The sequence below is a fragment of the Xenopus tropicalis genome, chromosome 3 (assembly GCF_000004195.4).
Source record: "Xenopus tropicalis strain Nigerian chromosome 3, UCB_Xtro_10.0, whole genome shotgun sequence".
Classification (NCBI taxonomy): domain Eukaryota; kingdom Metazoa; phylum Chordata; class Amphibia; order Anura; family Pipidae; genus Xenopus; species Xenopus tropicalis.
Window position 1 is genome coordinate 51,660,421 of NC_030679.2, and position 19,685 is coordinate 51,680,105.

The 19,685-nt window shown below is 39.4% G+C and overlaps 1 protein-coding gene across 1 annotated transcript in view; it reads left to right on the forward strand.

The window, feature by feature from the left end:
* Positions 1 to 19,685, forward strand: part of nuak1 (NUAK family kinase 1) — a 49,719-nt gene that overhangs the window by 13,277 nt on the left and 16,757 nt on the right. Inside the window, exon 2 of the mRNA XM_002931629.5 lies at positions 12,386 to 12,506. Coding sequence (XP_002931675.2) covers positions 12,386 to 12,506 — 121 coding nt within the window. The remainder of the gene's footprint in view (positions 1 to 12,385; positions 12,507 to 19,685) is intronic.

A 19,685-nucleotide genomic window follows, 5' to 3' on the forward strand; every position in this document is an offset into this window, starting at 1 on the left:
CCCCTGATGGCGGCCCTGCATGTAGTCATGGTGCCTTTGTTGTGCTACATCTGGTTTACAGTATAATTCTCCCAATACAATGCCTGTAAGCGTGCAATAAGATTCAAAATCTTGTGAAAAGTTTTTCTAATTTATGTCATAATGCCAAATTATTAAAGGAATACTAGTACTAGTATTCAGAGACGTCTCTTGTCCTTTGCCTTTTTTTTAATCCTGTGGTCACAGGACATATTAATCTTCAGCGATCAGAATTCCAACCAACATTCCAGAATGTCAACCAACAGCCCTTGCCATTTACTTGAATAACATTTGTCAGTGTTTCAACTTGTTAACCTTAGTTATCTCCTCCCCTACAAGTTTGTACGTTAATCCAAAGTATCCTGGTTTTGGAAGACCAGTGCTGTTTCCCAGACCTGAAAAGAGTTGGGGCTTGATAAACAGTGGATTAGTGTTATGGTGAGGCAGATTGGTTGCTTGGCTTGACATGTTCTAATGCTGGCAGGAATGCAATCCTTTGTCCTTTTGTTTTTTTGCCCAGAGGCTCATTACATTCTCATTAGATCTTCTCATCAAGTTAAAATGGGCACATCTCAAGAGCCAGTTAAGCTTGGTGTGCCACTTGTTTGGCTGGGTTACCAAGTCCAGTGGATCCACACGTCAGCTCAAACTCAGTACTCTGTTTTGCTCACTTGTTCGCCTAAAGCAACAGTCTAGTCACCCTCTCCTGTAATTTGCTCCCCAAAATAACATTAAACCACATAATTGAAACATAAATGTTGGGTTGATTCAATCTCTATGGATCAATGGCCGATTAAGCCATCCAAATGCTGGATCAAATCTGATTCATATAAGCATTTGGATCTATGACAGAATCACACGAGGGGAAATTAATATTGTACTCATCCACATATACATGGGCCAGTTCTAATATATGTAGAAAAAGATTTTGTCCCTATATAAAAGGCATTTGTCTGGCTGGAAAAATGAAGGTATTAACAAAAACCCTTTAGATTGTTCTCCTGGGCTCACTTTTTCCCCTTAAGAAGTTAATACTTGTATTGGCAAGGCTTGACTGCTTTAGTAAACTGTCTATTTGCTTATTTATCCAAAAATATGCATGGCCTGCTGATCACATAAACATGCATATAATTTTTGGTCGTAGGCTGATATAAAAAAAAAACTGTCTTCATCTACCATTAATTTAACACATACAGTGTAATAAACTGTGTTCCTAATTGTATTGTTTATGAAAATCTTTCTTTCTAACCTGTTGAATTATTTTGTTTTAATGGCAGACAGAGTAGTGTTCTGGAAAGTGATATTGCATGTATCATTGCCATAGAGCCTTGCATGCTTAGCTTTGGTATTGGTATGTGAGTGGTAGACACACTGTCTGTCTTTTAGCGGGATAATATGGCTTAGCTTTCAAAGTGGAATAATTCCCTAGAGTCTGGATACATATACCATCCTTAATTCTGAGTGAAGTGGAGAGTACCCCTGGTACAATAACTACCATTGAGATTTATTACTTTTAAGTTTATTGTGCATTTATCTGTTACTTTTTCTTTTAACCTACTACAATTTGTGAGGTTCTGATTTGCCTTAAAGGAGCACCATTGTAAAACGCATTTTGCTCTGCTATGAAAAGGCGCTCTGTTCTTTGCATTATAAGCAAGGTAAGATACAGGCAGTTGAATAGCTGGTCAACCTTGTCTGTGATGGATAAGCAAGCACATACAGGCAGTATACTTTCTGCATGTGTCTGGTACATTCAGGTAACTAGCAGTGGCACAATTGCATTAAGCAGTAAGTAGTGTCTGATAAAATAGTAAGTAGTAAAAGTCCTCGTGACAACTGGGAACAAGAGCTGCATTAGGCCAAGTCCCATAGCCTAAATGCTTATGTCACTACTTGAAGCTGAACTGCTGCTGCAGCAAGAAAATGTTATTTCATATTATAAAACACAACTGTACTACATTAAGTCAATTTCAACATAGCGTTAATGAAACTTTTACAATCAGCTCCAAGTAGATGGCTTAAAAACATTGCTAGGATAGCACTTTTATTAGGCTGCAGGGACTTGCCCTCTCCAGTTCACTGAGAAACAACACATGCAGTTTATTAGAAGGTTCTATCATTTCAAAAAAATAACACACACAAACGGACACACACATATATATAAACCCCTTTTTAACTAGAGCTGTCTTTTCAATATACTATCACAATTCTTACACCTTCAAAATTGCAGCTGTATTGTATTCCTTATTTATAATAAAGTAATATTGTTGTTTTAGCTTGTTTTTTTAAGGGATGAAAAGTTTTCCAATGATGGCAACACTTTTCTTGCTGTACTTTGACAATATCATGCCCATGACAAATCATAGACAGGGCACAATAAGAGGTCCTGCTAAATCTGTTGTGTTGGACAGGGCTGGGGCTCCCTGGGACTGCCACCCCAGGGGGCCCTCTATCACAATAGTAAATTCCTCTACTTGCTGCAAGCCTACTTCTCCCTCTCCGTCAAACATTGCATTGTGTTGCTTTTACTTGCCTTCCCCCTGTGCCGGAAAACCTTTTGCTAGTAATTTTACTTGCAGCTGCATTAGGGGGTGGGGTGGAACTCCAAAGTTACTTGAAACAGGCTATGATTGGCAGGGCCTGCAAAGGCAAGGGCCTACTGGGTTTTTGCTGGTGTCCTGCAGGCCCAGTCCAACCCTGCATCTGTCACAGCAATGTGTTGAGGTTGTATCTGTGATTGCAGGAAATCTTCTGCATTGGAAATCAAGTCTTGCACAGCCTACCCCAATACAACCTTTTGTTACTGAAGAGGATGCCAGATAAAACCATTTAACCATCTCTGCAAAGCAATACAGACAGCTCAGTATAAAATTTTCAACTAATACACAAGTTCCACCCCATGACATTGTATTTTATTGATTTAGTAGCCAGAAGATACAGAACAAGCTGCCTATGGGCACTAGTGAAATAATGAGCAGCAACTCTACTACATGAACAGTCAAATCTGTATTTTCGGGCTACAGTTGCAAATTCAATACTGCACTTTGGGTATGGCAAATGCAAACTGTTACTAAGGATGACTCTTTCAGGACTCTGTGGTCTATTCTTGAAAAGAGACCTAAAGGCACTGACAACTTGCAAGATTTACATGTTCAGCTATCATTAGTGGTGTCTCTTCAGATCTCACTGCTTTGCTTCTCAGTACACGTATGGGATCCCCTATCTGGAAAACCATTATCCAGAAAGTTCCGAATTACAGAAAGGCCATCTCCCATAAACTCCATTATAGGCAACTTATTCTAATTTTTAAAAATGATTTCCTTTTTCTCTGTAATAATGACAGATTACCATGTACTTGATCCCAACTAAGATATAATTAATCCTCATTGGAGGCAAAACAATCCTATTTGGTTTATGTAATATTTAAATGATTTTTAGCAGACCTAAGGTATGGGGATCCAAATTACAGAAAGATCCCTTATCCGGAAAACCCCAGGTCTTGAGCATTCTGGATAACAGGTCCCCTACCTGCACTATTCCCACTGAAAAATGTCTCTCACAGTTCAGTATGGAGGAAAAAGTGTGTCAGATTATCTGAAGTTTTTAAATGAAAGATATTCTAGAACAATTCAGATGTCTACGTTCTGTAGATGAAAAACTTTTATGAGCTGTCAAGTCATAAAACAGCATAAATCAAAAAATGTCTTTTCCTTTACACATTTTATGGTAGTTTATAGCAGATGGTACATATGCAAGGAAATTACAGGCAAATGTTTAAATTGTTTCAGCTGAACGTTGTGATTTCATGGGCTTTTTGGGTGGAAAGAAAATCTTGTTTTTGTTAATGTGTGTAGAGAACATCTGGCTAGGACTGAAGTTTTGTATGTACAAACAGAGGAAATCTGATGTTCAGTTTAGCTGGTAATGTGCCTGGGATGTGGTCAGATGTATGACAATGTGTAAAGAATATGCCTTATGATATGCTGCCACAAGATGCTTGGGCTAACATGGAACATCTTTTGTTTCAGCCACAGTCACAGCTCCTCCCAAGTCTGCCCAACATACCTCATTAAAACACGCTAACTGCTTCAAAGCCTATTATGAAGCTGGCACACTCTTAAGACTATAAAACAAAGCCAAATGCAAACTGATGGAATTGAAAGAAAAAAGTTAAAATTAAGACTTCTAATGCAATTGGCCTCATAGACATCGATGCTGGAAATGATAGGAAAGTACATTTCTGCTTAAAATACACTCGTGTTTAGCATAATCCAACTAAGCAGGTTGTCTGTGGAAAATATGTTATGGCTATTCCTTTTATGAAATATTATTCATTTTCTAATCTCTCTGTTACATATCTTGCTACTCGAAAAAAAACCAAAGTAGGTCTAATGGCAGCTGCCTTCTAATGTACCCATAAATCCATGGCCTCTGTTGGGGTTTTGTTGCTCCAAGTATCTTAAGTTGCTCTGTTATGCAGCAGTCGCTTGTTTCAGGTCTAACACTAAGGGGGTTATGTAATAAAAGGCACTAAATTTGCCCAGGAGCAGAAATCTATACCAACAAATCAGTAGGTAGTATTACTGGTCACCTGTTTTTCAGAAACACAAATACATTTTTTATATTTAATTTTGAAATGTCACATTGGGATAGCCATATTCTTCATTTCCCAGGGTGCCCCAGCCATGAGACCTGTGCTCTGATAAACTTCAGTCACACTTTACTGCTGAGCTGCAAGTTGAAGTGATATCACCCCCCTCCCATTAGCCAATCAGCAGAACCATGGAAAGGGAGCTAGATAGCAGCTGCCAGTAGGTACCTGAAAGCAGTTCTAATGTGTAGTGCTGGCTCCTTCTGAAAGCTTAGACTCAGGCACAATGCATTGAGATGGCTGCCTACACACCTATATTATAACTAATATGTTTGTTCAAGATTAACATTTTAAATGGTAGAGTAAATTATTTGCTATGGAAACAGTGTAACTTAGAAATAAAATGTATATCATATAAACTATGACAGTATCCCTTTAAAAGCAAGCATCTTATTGGTTGCTATAGGTTATTGCTCCTGGGCAAACATACTGCCTTTTATTACATGTGAGAAGACATACCTCTCCATGTGTTACTCTACCTTGCCTTCTCAATTTCCACATCTTTTTCAGGGTCTCTTACATCTTCACTTTCATCCTCCTGTAACTATCCCCATCTGCTTTTCATACACTTGAACCTTCTTAACAATACTGTTTAAAGCCCCCGTCCCACACACACCCACACAGCTACATTTCTATTTGCCTTTCCGCTGTTCTGCAGCTATTCTAGGTGCTCTTTAACTCATCTTCCTAGACCAATAGAAACTTAGGGGCATATATATTTAAATTGGAGAGAAACATAATTGGTGATATTGCCTATAGCAACCAATCAGCAATTACATTTGAACAGTCACCTACAAGTTAGAAAACAACAAAAAAAATGGTTGCTATTGGCAACATCATCGGGGATATTTGTCTCCAATAATAAACACACCCCTATGTCACACTAACCACTTGCATGCAGACTGAATTTAGCCTTGGACATGTTTCTATACAACAGGAAATACATTTTGTAATGTCAGTTTACTATCAAATTTTCACATCCAGCTTGGGACAAATGTGTTTTAAGGAAAAGTTCTATAAAGTCATTTCTTAAAAGTTATTTTTCTTTCTAATGTGCCTCTCGAAAGCAAAACATATTACACTCTACGCTTGGTAGAGTCAATGACCCTAGCAAACAGAAACAGATTGTGAAGCCGGATTTTTATTTTTACATTCAAACAAATTCTTAGCTGCAAGGCTTGGTGACACCCCCCCCCCCCCCTAGCAACAAGATGCTTATTCATTTCAGTAATAGAACTGAGTTAAACAATTAAAACATATTAAAGAATAAAGAAATGTAAGCATTCTTAAAGGAGCATTATAACCATGTTCAATTTCAGATCAGTTAACAAGGCTTGTTCTGAACATTCTTTGCTTTAATTAAGAAACGTATATACCCTTTTTTTGGTTTCTTGGTCTTATCCAGGGATTCCCAACATTGTTCCACTTCTGAGCCACGTTCAGATGTAACAAGTGTTAGTAAGCCACACAAGCATGAACTAAATTTTTTGGTAGCATCATGTGGACTTCTAGCCTGCAGGATGCTCTGCTTGGAGTAAATTGTGTCTCTGTGCTTCCAGCATTCCAGCTTCCAGAAATGTCAAAATTGGCACATAATTCTAGGCCGCTGCTCCCAAGCAACTGGTTAGGGATTACTGCTCTAATCAGTACTAGCGGTTTGGTCAAATGAAGGCTCTGATTTAATATCTGGCACATGGTGCAGAGGGCAGCTCATACTCCAGCTGGTGCTCCCCAGCTTCATTGTTAATGATATATGTCTCCCCATGGAGTGCAAAGAGTTGCACCTCAGGAGGGCAAAGTGCCAAGAACATGGAGCTTTGTACTTGGTTTTTACACTTTGCCCTATTTTTTTGGTAAACAAGCCTTTTTGTCTTGTGGCATATGGAAAGAGAGCTTGATTCACTTGATGATTTCAGCTTACTTTTGTCATCTGTGGGCCTATTAGAAAGCACACTTGCACACATGCTAGTTATTCAAACTCTTCACAAATATTTTTCTTAGGAACTTTCTTCAGCTCCAAGTTAAGCTTTCAGATGGTCATAGTGTCTAACTACAGTATTAGCATATGCTGTGTTAGGATCAGGAAGTATGCACAAATTGCTGGGGATTTCTCTCCCTGAAATAATGCGCTGGTCATCTGAGTAGAATGGCATTTGGTTCTAGTGCCAGGATATTCTGGCTCTGTTATTTTTATGGATGTTTACTTGTAGTGACTTAAGCATTAAATGCAGGCAGGGTTACACTAATAATAAGATCACGTTCACTCTAATAATTAGATCAGGTATCTCGTGCTGAACATGATTTGTACATTACTTAATAACATTGGGGCGGCTTCTCCAGAATGATGTTGGGTCTATGAGGTCTATTGCGCAAAGCCTTGTGTAAAGGTATTGAGTTTGCCCAAACAATATAAATAAACTGGTGTGGCAGAACCTTTGCTCGGCTTGTGCTTTCTTGCCCAGACATACATGTTGATGCAGCTGCGGACTTGAATACAAGATCATTTGTCTTTCAAAAGATTCTTGTATTGACATGAATAAATAAGAGATAAAAAAACATTACGTTTACACTGGCATTATATCAGTAGGGAATAATAAGTATTAAACAGTGCCATTTTCTTTCTTAAGTTGCTTGTTACTTGTATAAACATAGCAATTTGCTACATAAGAATAAAGCAAACTCCAGTATAAAGTAAGTAGTTGTAGTACTTATTATAATACCCTTTTTATTCAGCTCTGGCGAGATTAATCATCAGTAGTCTTTCCCTACTGCCTCCCATTTTTTATATGTTTCTGTAAAATAGAACTAATCCAAACACAATTTTACCCTGCTGTAGTCAATAGTAATCAAAGTAAGCTGTAGATCTGTTGTATCCTTAATCTATTTGCTGGGGACTATACCTATGTCTGCATATGACGTTAACCCCAGATGTGTTTTCATTAGGCATTCATTTCTGGTGTTAAATCCTTATGTGAGTAATCTCCAACCAGTGGCTCACAAGCAACATGTTGCTCATTAACCCCTTGGATATTGCTCCCAGTGGCCTAACAAGCCAATCACAGTCCTTTTTTGGAACCCCCATGGACCTTTTTTAAGTTTGTGTTGCTTTTCTCACAGTTGAATGTGGCTCAAGTGCCTAAGTGCTTGTTGCCCCCACCCCACACACACACATGGTGTTAAAATTTGCCTAGAATGGCCAGCTTTGATATGCCCCAGTCCTTGTGTTTTTTTCCAAATTGATGCCCCCCCCCTTAACAATTGTACTGTATAATATATAATATATACTTTGAAATATCCCTGGGGGGGTTGTGGAATTACACACACAAGCAATTGAGGAAGGACATTTTTTTTAAGTCAAGACTTAGTTAATGCCTAGGAGCTTTATAAGAGGATTTATCTTGTTTTGTATCAGTATACACTATAACGTTTTTGGAGGGGATTGAAGGGTTTGGTCATTAAACAAAAACATTTACCTGTAGTTCCATGTAGCCAGGCTTAAAGGAACAGTAACATCATAAAATTCAAGTGTTTTAAAGTAATAAAAATATAATGTGCTGTTGCTCAGCAAAAAAATGGTGTTTTTGCTACAGAAAAGCTACTATATAAATAAGCTGCTGTGTAGCCATGGGGGCAGCCATTCAAGCTGGAAAAAAGGAGAAAAGGCACAGGTTACATAGCAGATAACTAGAAGATAAGCCCCATATAATGGAGGTTTATCTGTTATCTGCTAAGTAACCTGTGCCTTTTCTCCTTTGAATGGCTGCCCCCATGGTTACACAGCAGCTTACTTATATAAACTATAGTAGTCTTTCTGAGGAAAACATACCAGTTGTAGCAATGCAGGGCAACAGTACATTATATTGTTATTACTTTTATACACTTTCATTTTTTGGAGTTACTGTTCCTTTAATAAGATAGACAGGATACCTTTAGAAAAGAAGACATGTCTTTAATAGGACAGAGGATTGAGATCCAAATTTTCTTTGTAACATTGTAATGTTCATTTCCTAAAGATTTTCATATCAGCATTTCCTAATTCTAAAAACTGGAAATGGGTTGTAGACTATTTATTTTCAACCGAGGTAGAGAGGACTATTTCTAAAGCGACTTTCCTATTAATGTAAATGTTCTAAAAACAAAGCTTGATATAGAGTATTGTTGGTACAGACATCCAGCTTGGAAACCCATGCACACAAATCTGATCTAATCATGTTTAATACAGGTTGATCAGTTTTTGTTCACTTAGTTCAGGTGGCCATATGAGGGGAAAATATAAAATAAACATTAATAATTCTTTTGCTGTTATTTTTATATACAGTGTGAATGAATGTTATCATGGTTACCTCCAATTTTACCCTTATCCTAATGTCTGTACCTGTCTATGTTGCTTCTATTACTTTTGTCTCACTGGCTACATGCAATGGATGATGTATGGCACAGTATCCTAGCAATACAATAGTGCAGTACTATAGATATTTTTATAGAAAACTTGCAGCATACAGGAGTAGGAGTAGATGTTGTCATATTCATGTAATATTTCATCTCTAGCCAACTTTTACTTTACACGTCCCATACTACAGAAATGATTCCAAAATTAATTAGAGTAAGACTACCCATTATAGCCACAGAGGTGAGCCTTTGTAATCTCTTTAGCTGCACACGGTTGCCATTTGCATGCACGTCATTATGCTTGCTGCATGTGGCTTTTGGGTGTAGTAATAGTTTAACGATAGATGTGGAACATTATGAACATAATTATATGTTCCTCTGGAACCACAGAACATTTTTTTTAAAAAGCCAACTTAAGCCAGTCAGTTAAATTTCTTTTTTTTAACATAGTCCATGAGTAAAAATTACTCTTGGTTAGCATTAAAGAGATCTCAAAAGCAGACCCAGCCAGGAATCAGATCATGGAGTGGATACTAGGAATCAGAGCATGGAGTGGATACTAGGAATCAGATAAATTAAGAAGTTTTATTGGGTGGCTGAAGACCTGATGCAATGTATCCAGCAATGTTAATGCTGGGTAGAGGACTGAATTTTAGGGCTGCTGCACATAGAAAGTGGTACAACAAACTAGGGATGCACCGACTCAAGTATTCAATTCAGTATTCTGCCAAGATTCTGCCTTTTTCAGCAGGGTTTGCCAAATGATGTGATTTTTTTATCACGTAAACATGGCGAGAATTAACCCTTCCAAAACCCAATTAGCACATGCAAATTAGGATTCAGTTTGGTATTTGGCAGAATCCTTTATGAAGGATTTTGGGTTCGGCTGAATCTGAAAAAGTAGATTTGCTGCATCCCTACAACAAATGCCCATATACTGTGTATAAAGGGGACTTCAAATTGTTGCTCAGCCATTGTTTAACCTGATAGCACTATAGATTCCAGCATAGGAAAAATGGTACATGGTGTATTCTCTTGAATAGAATCTGCCTGTCACCACTAGTCCTGTCATAATGCTTTAAATTTTAGGGCACGTGGTGATTTAAATACAAACATCCTGTTCCTCTTTATTTGGTGTCTTTCATATATATATATATATATACAGTGGCTTCCAAAATATTCGGCCCCCTTGAACTTTTCCACATTTTGTCACATTACAGCCACAAACATGAATCAGTTTTATTGGAATTCCACGTGAAAGACCAATACAAAGTAGTGTACACGTGAGAAGTGGAACGAAAATCATACATGATTCCAAACATTTTTTACAAATAAATAACTGCAAAGTGGGGTGTGCGTAATTATTCAGCCCCCTTTGGTCTGAGTGCAGTCAGTTGCCCATAGACATTGCCTGATGAGTGCTAATGACTAAATAGAGTGCACCTGTGTGTAATCTAATGTCAGTACAAATGCAGCTGCTCTGTGATGGCCTCAGAGGTTGTCTAAGAGAATATTGGGAGCAACAACACCATGAAGTCCAAAGAACACACCAGACAGGTCAGGGATAAAGTTATTGAGAAATTTAAAACAGGCTTAGGCTACAAAAAGATTTCCAAAGCCTTGAACATCCCACGGAGCACTGTTCAAGCGATCATTCAGAAATGGAAGGAGTATGGCACAACTGTAAACCTACCAAGACAAGGCCGTCCACCTAAACTCACAGGCCGAACAAGGAGAGCGCTGATCAGAAATGCAGCCAAGAGGCCCATGGTGACTCTGGATGAGCTGCAGAGATCTACAGCTCAGGTGGGGGAATCTGTCCATAGGACAACTATTAGTCGTGCACTGCACAAAGTTGGCCTTTATGGAAGAGTGGCAAGAAGAATTGTTAACAGAAAACCATAAGAAGTCCCGTTTGCAGTTTGTCACAAGCCATGTGGGGGACACAGCAAACATGTGGAAGAAGGTGCTCAGGTCAGATGAGACCAAAATGGAACTTTTTGTCCAAAATGCAAAACGCTATGTGTGGCGGAAAACTAACACTGCACATCACTCTGAACACACCATCCCCACTGTGAAATATGGTGGTGGCAGCATCATGCTCTGGGGCTGCTTCTCTTCAGCAGGGACAGGGAAGCTGGTCAGAGTTGATGGGAAGATGGATGGAGCCAAATACAGGGCTTCTTGGAAGAAAACCTCTTGGAGTCTGCAAAAGACTTGAGACTGGGGCGGAGGTTCACCTTCCAGCAGGACAACGACCCTAAACATAAAGCCAGGGCAAAAATGGAATGGTTTAAAACAAAACATATCCATGTGTTAGAATGGCCCAGTCAAAGTCCAGATCTAAATCCAATCAAGAATCTGTGGCAAGATCTGAAAACTGCTGTTCACAAACGCTGTCCATCTAATCTGACTGAGCTGGAGCTGTTTTGCAAAGAAGAATGGGCAAGGATTTCAGTCTCTAGATGTGCAAAGCTGGTAGAGACATACCCTAAAAGCCTGGCAGCTGTAATTGCAGCAAAAGGTGGTTCTACAAAGTATTGACTCAGGGGGCTGAATATGCACACCCCACTTTGCAGTTATTTATTTGTAAAAAATGTTTGGAATCATGTATGATTTTCGTTCCACTTCTCATGTGTACACCACTTTGTATTGGTCTTTCACGTGGAATTCCAATAAAATTGATTCATGTTTGTGGCTGTAATGTGACAAAATGTGGAAAAGTTCAAGGGGGCCGAATACTTTTGCAAGCCACTGTATATATATAAAATCCAAAAAGTAGGCAGGTGTACACCAGGATTCTTTAAAGATAAAACATTTTTTTTATTTAATAATACTATTAAAAAACAGGTTGCGCAGGCAATTTCTTTGCCCATTTTTTGCCGAAATCGCCTGCGCAGCATGTGCCATCCCACCGGCGACTTACATTTTCGCAGGTGGGATGGTAGTTAGGGGAGATTAGTCGCCCGTGACAAGGGAGATTTGTCGCGGGCGACTAATCTCCCCATGTGCCAGAGCCCTCAGGTGGAGACTGAAATGTTAGCCTGTTTTTTAATAGTATGATTAAATAAAAACAATTCTTTATCTTTAAAGAATCCTGGTGTACACCTGCCTACTTTTTGGATAGTTTAATGCAAAGAGGTAGCGCCCAGGTTATGTATGCTGCAGGTTTTAGACAGCTCCCAATGATGAAAGGTTTGGTGAGATATTCATATATCAAACTTCCATTAGGTCCTTGTGCAGCAATTGCTTGCAGAAAAGTTTTTTAATTGTTGCTTCATATCTGTTTTGTTCTCATAGTAATGCTTAATTTCTTTTATATTAAAGGTTGCCATAAAATCCATTCGTAAAGACAAAATCAGAGATGAGCAAGATATGGTTCACATCAGAAGAGAAATTGAGATCATGTCATCCCTCAACCACCCGCATATCATAAGAATTTATGAAGGTAAATTTATGTGGATAGCACTGAAAGCAATATTTGTGTGGTCCACAATTTAAACTTTATATTGAGTCTTCGCCAGCATTCTATATTTGTGTGGGATGGAACACAATGCACTTCACATTAAACAAATAAAGATGTTTATTCCTATGGAGTGCATCCAGACAACTTTAAAATGTGTAATACTCGAGAGATGCAACATATGAAAATTCATTCTGACTTATTCTTAAAACTTAGAAAGCTTTCAAAGCAGCCCTAGTTTATGTTTCATGAGACATTAAGTGCATTGAACTTCAATGGTTACAAACAATTATTTTGTCTAAGGTGGCCATACTCTAAGCAATGTTGGGAAGTTTGGTATACTTGGCTGGCTTTTTGTTCTTCCACTGCTACATCTGTGAGCCCTTGCCATAGACAACTCTTTTAGACTGTACTGATTACCTACTGTATATCACTCCCATCTGTGCATGTGTGTTTGGGTTAGACATTCAAAAATGACAGATGCCATTCCTCCTCCTTGACTCCTGTCATGCACAGTATCCCAAAACTCAGAACAACAGCCAAGGTCCCGGTCTGAGCTCACTCTTCTGCCTATAACAGCCACCTTTGGCTTCGGGAGGAGCCCTCCGCTACTCGGGTGCCGCCAGGACATAATGTGAGAAGACCAGGGCAGATGTTCTGAGCAGGCTAGGGAACTTAGCGTTATGCAGAATATTGGGGAGAAGAGACGAAGTGATCAGGCCGAGGTCAAACCAAACGGGCAGCGAAGTGCAAAATCAGATTCCGGAATCGTAGTCAAAAAACAGGCAGAGGGTCAGTACGGGCAGCAATCAGCAAGGTCAGAGTCAAGCAAGGGTCAAAACATGAATTAGAATCAGAATCAAGCAATAGCAAGAACTAGGAGGCGAAACCGAAGTTGGGCACTGAAAACAACCACAAGCGCCTTTAAATATTTGAAATTCGCGCCTTGCGCAATGACGTCATGTAGCGCGCCGGTCTTAAAAGGAAGCGCGCGCACTTCCGCGTTCCACAGCTCCAGGACGCGTGCATCGGCGCGCACGATGAGGCGGGCGTCCCTGCCAACCCCCTAGACCACCAGGTATTCTTACAACTCCATTAAGTTTTAAAGATGGTTTGCCCATGGTCCATGGTTGGGTAGCTTGATAATCAGCCCATGTAGGGGCTTGTATTAGCTGAAATGATCCTCAAATAAGGAAACATAGGTTGAGAGCTGCCAAGGTAGAATGGGAATTGTCACAAGTGTGGCATCCACTCCTGTTCACTTGCAATGGAAGGAGTATGTGTTATTGTGAATTGGCTTTAAGATTTCTATTAACAAACAATGCCTGTGTAAATATTAGGGATGCACCCTTCAAGGGTACAGCAGTCAGGGTCCCCATGATAGTGGGTTCTTATTACAGTGATACTCATATGTTCTTTAAAAATGTGTTATCTGTTGTCTGAGAAAAAAAATTATTATATTTGCATTTTAACATCTGCCATATTAACTCCAATGCTCTGTATTTCATTTTATGGAGAGTATAATTTGGTCAGTCGCATTTATTCTTTTTTGTATATTAAACTTGAAATTGTTTTGTTTTTGTAGTTATAAATATGCTGGCTGGAACCTCCACTTTTTATTAAATAGGGAATGGAGATAACATTGTAACCAATTGTCCCAAAGTAACCTGAAGCTATTCGGTCTGTTGCACTGCCAAGAAATTTAAACTGCAGCACCAGATGGGAAAGGGAAACAAAGTCAGAGGAACTGCATAAGTATCATCAAGAGTTTTCCATTTAGTTTACATGAGACTACCCCCTACCCGCAGAGGAAAGTGGAAGCCAAGAAGAGACAGGAGTGTGTAATAAGTGGTGTATTGTACAGTTTAGGCCAAGTTTATGCAAAAAGCAGAAAAAAGGGCCCAGACAAGGAAACTGCGGAAAAATGACAGGGCACGAAAATAAAAAGAAACATGCAGCGCTGACAACAACCCTTGAAAAATGATGACTGAAGCACACACCCTAGTTCATAGGTAAAGCTGCCAAGTAGAAACACCTAGTGGGGATTTCCTTTTACTCTGAAGGAAAACTAGAATCAGCTAAAACAGTCTTTAGAATGTCAGGCAGATTCTTAGAGAAATCTTGAATAATTTCTGTTTCTTCAAAAGATGCTTCTGTTTAAGAGCATTTTTATTGGTGCACCTGCAGAATAGCATCAAAGTCTGTGATCCCCCTAAAAAAGTCTAGCTCACAACCACTCCAATAAATATTTTAGGGTTTTTATTTTAGGCATTTTCTGCTGAAGTGCGCTTTTGAGGTGCAGCATTTGGCCGGCACCACCCATAGCTAATTACAAGGTTACAAATCTATAAAAACATTGATGCATCAGTCATTTAACCAAAGTTCCAAGAATACAAGGGTAGCTAAAATGTTTTTACCCCCAAATTCCACACTAATGGACCTTCATTTTTGTGTTTCCCAGAGAATATAGGAGAATAATAATTTCTCCAAATCTCACCTTAACTAGCCTTTTAGCTGGGCCTCCACAGCCCCTGCTCCAGGACACTAATGGGGAGCCAGTCCCAGAATTTTTAAAGCTTAGCTTAAAGGCATATCGCCTCATGCATGATAATTGTATTTACTCAATGTAATGTGTTGGATGCTGTCTTGTAAAGGGAATGTAAACTTCCTTTTTTTTTTACATACATTATGCAGGGTTCTGCATTTAATCTTAAAAGTACAAAGAGAGAGATGTTAACCATGATGGTAAGTCAATATATAAATGTAAACAAGTAGAAGAGAGCACAGTACTTGTGTTTATAGCTAGGATCCAAGGATTGTAGTCTCCTCAGCTCTTGGCACATAGACACCGTACAATGGAAACACTCTTTGCCTACTAAATACAGGCAAAGAGAGACCTCCAGCAACAGGAAGCCGAGGGAGCTACCTAAAAATAATAATGATTTAAATTGTAAATGAGCTCAGTGGTGCCACAGCATATGTGTCAACAATTATTGGATGGTTTATACCCCCTTCTTTTCTTTCATTTTGAAGGCAGAGGCTGCAAAACTGCAGATTATACTGTAAGCTAATATATTTCATGGAGGTAAGGAAGACAAGTTCTTAGCCTGTATGACCATCTTAGACTTGTGCTGACGGCAGTAAACCTTCTAGCCCTACCCCAAAGCAGCCATTTTGGGCTCTGCCCTTCTGCAAAATGTACATGTGATACCAGACTGTTTCTGTCAATGATGTTTCATTAACATAACCTTGTTGCCCTCTGCCTCTATGCAGGAAGGGCTAATTATCAATACCCTCATTGCCATCAAGAGGGAGCATAACAAGCTCAACTTGATGACACAGTGTTTTTTTTAACCTGCCTTTCTTTGTTACTATGTAACTTATTCTAAAATGCAGCTTCTCCTTGCAGAAGTAAACAGTGGGATCGTAGATTGTTATGTTATAAAAATTATGTTATGCAGAAAGTGGTTCCAACTCTGATTAAATACTCAGGGATGTAGCCTGTAGTGGGACTCACCATTCCCAGTTTGAGCACTTACAATGAGGCTGCCAAAATTATAACAGTGCCATCCAGTACCATTGTTTTCCTTTTGTTTCATGTTCTAACCTGGCTAAAGCTGCATTACTAAGCTGTCATTTCTAAGTGAATGAAATCAGGCAGTTAGAATTAGAATAAAAGAATTAGATAAATACCACCACTATGGATGAAATTTCCCATGTATTCCCTGGTCCCACTGGTAATAGGATGCAACATGGTGGCACTCTTCAGCAAAGTGCCTTGGGCCTGAGGACAAATGGCTCAAATCACAGGGTTAGTGAGTTACTGGGGGTAAAAACTAATATATTGGTATTCCCTAGTGCTATAATCTTTACACCACCTTTAAATGATGAAAAAAAAAACAGAATTTCACCTTCAGGCTGTTTGCGGTATTTCCAGCAATTGCCTGCCCTATGAGTCATGGAGTCCAAGAAATTACGTTTTATGTCAGTTTAGGGGTAAATCCAAGCATTTTTCCTCCAAGCTTTTTGTGGCCAGCAAAGGCCTGGGAATTGGTCTAGGTGCCACTACCCTAAGGGGCACATTTACTTATCCACGAACGCTCCGAGTGTTCGATCAGTCCAATCGTATTTTCTGCAACATTTTCGATGCTTGCGCGACTTTTTCGTAATTTTAGCGCGAAAAAATCGGATCGTGTTGCCGCTGTTTACAATTGTTCGGTACGAAAATTTTGTGACTCTGATCGCCGATATGATATTATCGTGACTAATACGATTTTTTTGTAAGCATTTTCGTGATATTTGCGATCTTCAGAAATATTCGTTTCCAATCCGAATTTTTTCCATTCGGGATTCGAACTCGTGTTTTGATAAATCTGTCCCTAAGTCTTATGCTAACATGCCTTCAGGCAGTACCCTCTGCCATCTATTTCCTCAGGCTTCCATAGCAAGACCAGCTCCAGAGTTTGGTAACCTGCTGTCTAACCTAATAAAATATATGTTAGATAGGAGCACAAATAAGAGAGATAATGTATGATGGTAATGGTGATTGGATCCATAGAGACTCACTGGCTTCTGTATTTTTCTATCTAATAAATGCCCCAAATCAAAGGGAAGACCATTAATTTGCAGTAGTGAAATTCCTTCCACTCAGCAGGATAGAATTTGTCAGTGTGCTATATACAGCTGGGAGGAAAATACTATTGAAGTGACTTTAACCATCTTGAATAGTAGAGAATTGCTAATGGTGTTTTTTTTTATTTATTTGTAAATTTTGAAGCATCAATTCAAATACCAAATGCATTTTGTAGCATAAATTAACTCAGCAAATGCAAGTGTCACACCAGGTCTGGTCCATCTGAACTGAGAGTCAGAATAGGCCCTGGCATTTTAAGTCCACAGAGGCCCAAACAGCCCCCCACTGACCCAATAAATTGTGGCTGTCTATAGCATCTTACAGCAGCTCCTCTGGCATTTGCCAGAACCCACAGATTCAGCCAGTCTGAGCCTGTGTCACACAGATGAATAGTTCTGTTGTTTCTTCCTGGTAGTTGCCCTAACAGCATTTGCATGGAAAGCTAAAAAATAAAAACATTTTTTCAGTATTAAATGCATTTGATAGTCTTCAAGTAATGGTGTCCAACTATACTTTCCTTCAGCTTGCTTGGTTATTCTTTCTGGCACATTGCAATTCTTACTGTGCTAGCTAAGTGTGTTTAGATGATATTTGGCCATGTGCACAAGCTAACTGTATTGGCAGCCTCCAGAGGCCATAGCTAATGCTAGCTGAGATCAGGAGTGAAATCCATTAAAGCTTACATTTAATTAGGTTACCAGATCACTTGAAAATTAAGTGTCTAGAAAATCCAGCTAGAAGGGCTTTACTAATTACAATTAAGGCAGCCCCACAACAACACTGAATTTTCAAGTGATGCAAAGTAAGATATGCAGGCAAGCAATGTTCTGTGCAACAGTAAGATGACTATTTAGAAGCTATTTCCCTTCAGTACTTCATAAAATATGGCAGCAGCAAAGGGTGTACATAAAAGAATGTCTCATTAATGTTATCTGCTTTGAAAATGTTATTATAGCAATTCATTTCTTACTGTTTTATTGCATTTCATTACATTCAGCAAACTAAACCCTTGCTTTATTTTTTCTTATCTCACTAAATTGGGTCTTTTTTATTATTTAATAAAAGTATGGGGCACAGTGACAAAAAGTCAAGTCTAGGACTGAGAAGACTCAATTTTCAGGTCATGCATTCCTTTTCAGTACCATGCTGCTGTTAGGTTATAAAAACCATAAGATTGGTTTTACAAATTATGAGAGCCACAATATATTCCCAGGGAGAATACTGGAATGAGGTGACCCTACAAAGGGATGAAATTGGATGTAAAAAAAATAGTGAAATGATAGGCAGGCTCCTAATTGAGATCAGGGATGAATAATTCTGGCATCATTTTACCTCTCAATTAAGACCATGTTTTTAATTAATTTCCTGTCTCGCTGAGCTGTGACGTCAAGATCAGCAACACTTCTGCTTGTTTGCAAATGAGAGTCTTGTCAAGCCAGAAGCGGCAACTGGCATGGAGTCAAGAACAAAATGACCCTGGTTTTCCACTGTTACATTCCAGCCACCTTAGGTTTCCTCACATAATTCTTTTGCACCTATCTAATTAGCTTATTAAAGCACATTAGAAACATTCTGGAACCTTGGATTCCAACAGTAAATGACTCCATTCACTGTGGATTGATTTAACAGCTAACATAAAAAATAGAAATGGGAACAGAGTACATTTTCCTATGCAGAGACAAAATGTGCTTAGTAAGCACATTAAAGTTGTTGTTTCAGCCTCCTGGATGTTAACTAGATGGGTTGTTTCTCCAAGGCTGGTTTGCAACAGCAAATCAATAAAAAAGGTGCATTTTCTATGAGACATTTTATAATACAGCCATCTTTGGAACATCAAGAACTAAAGTACCGTATATACTCGAGTATAAGCCGAGTTTTTGAGCATTAAAAATGTGCTCAAAAAGTAACCTTCGGCTTATACTCAAGTATATCGATGTGCAGTCTCTCACTCGCTGTGCAGATGGTTTTACCTCCTTGCTCGCACCCCTTGTGGACGGCCGGGCGGCGTGCATTGATGTGCAGTGTCTCACTTGCTCTGAAGATGGTTTTATCTGCTTGCGGGCAACCCCCCAATGGACGGCCGGGCGGCGTGCATCGATAGGCAGACTTTCACTCTCTGTGCAGATGATGGCTTTACCTCCTTGCGCGCACCCCCACCGGGCGGCGTGCATCGATGTGCAGACTCGCTTTGCTGTGCAGATGGTTTTATCTCCACCACGCGCACAGGTACACATGGACGCACAACGCATGTCCATTCACAGGGGGGGCCGCGCAAGGAGATAACACCATCCGTCCGTCTGGTGGTGAAAGGGTTACCTGACAAAGCGCGGCAGTTTAGAATCCAGACTGTTTCAGGCCGAGTTAGAAGACTCCTCTCCACTTCCCACTGAGCAGGATATAGAGCCGCCGTGACCTTGGCTGGGCAGCCGGTAAGTTGCTTGCTGCTTATTTCCCACCAGTTGTGCGACTGCGATTTCTGCCTGCTGTCATTTACAGCTATTTTATCTTTATACTCTTGGGGCTGCAAGTAA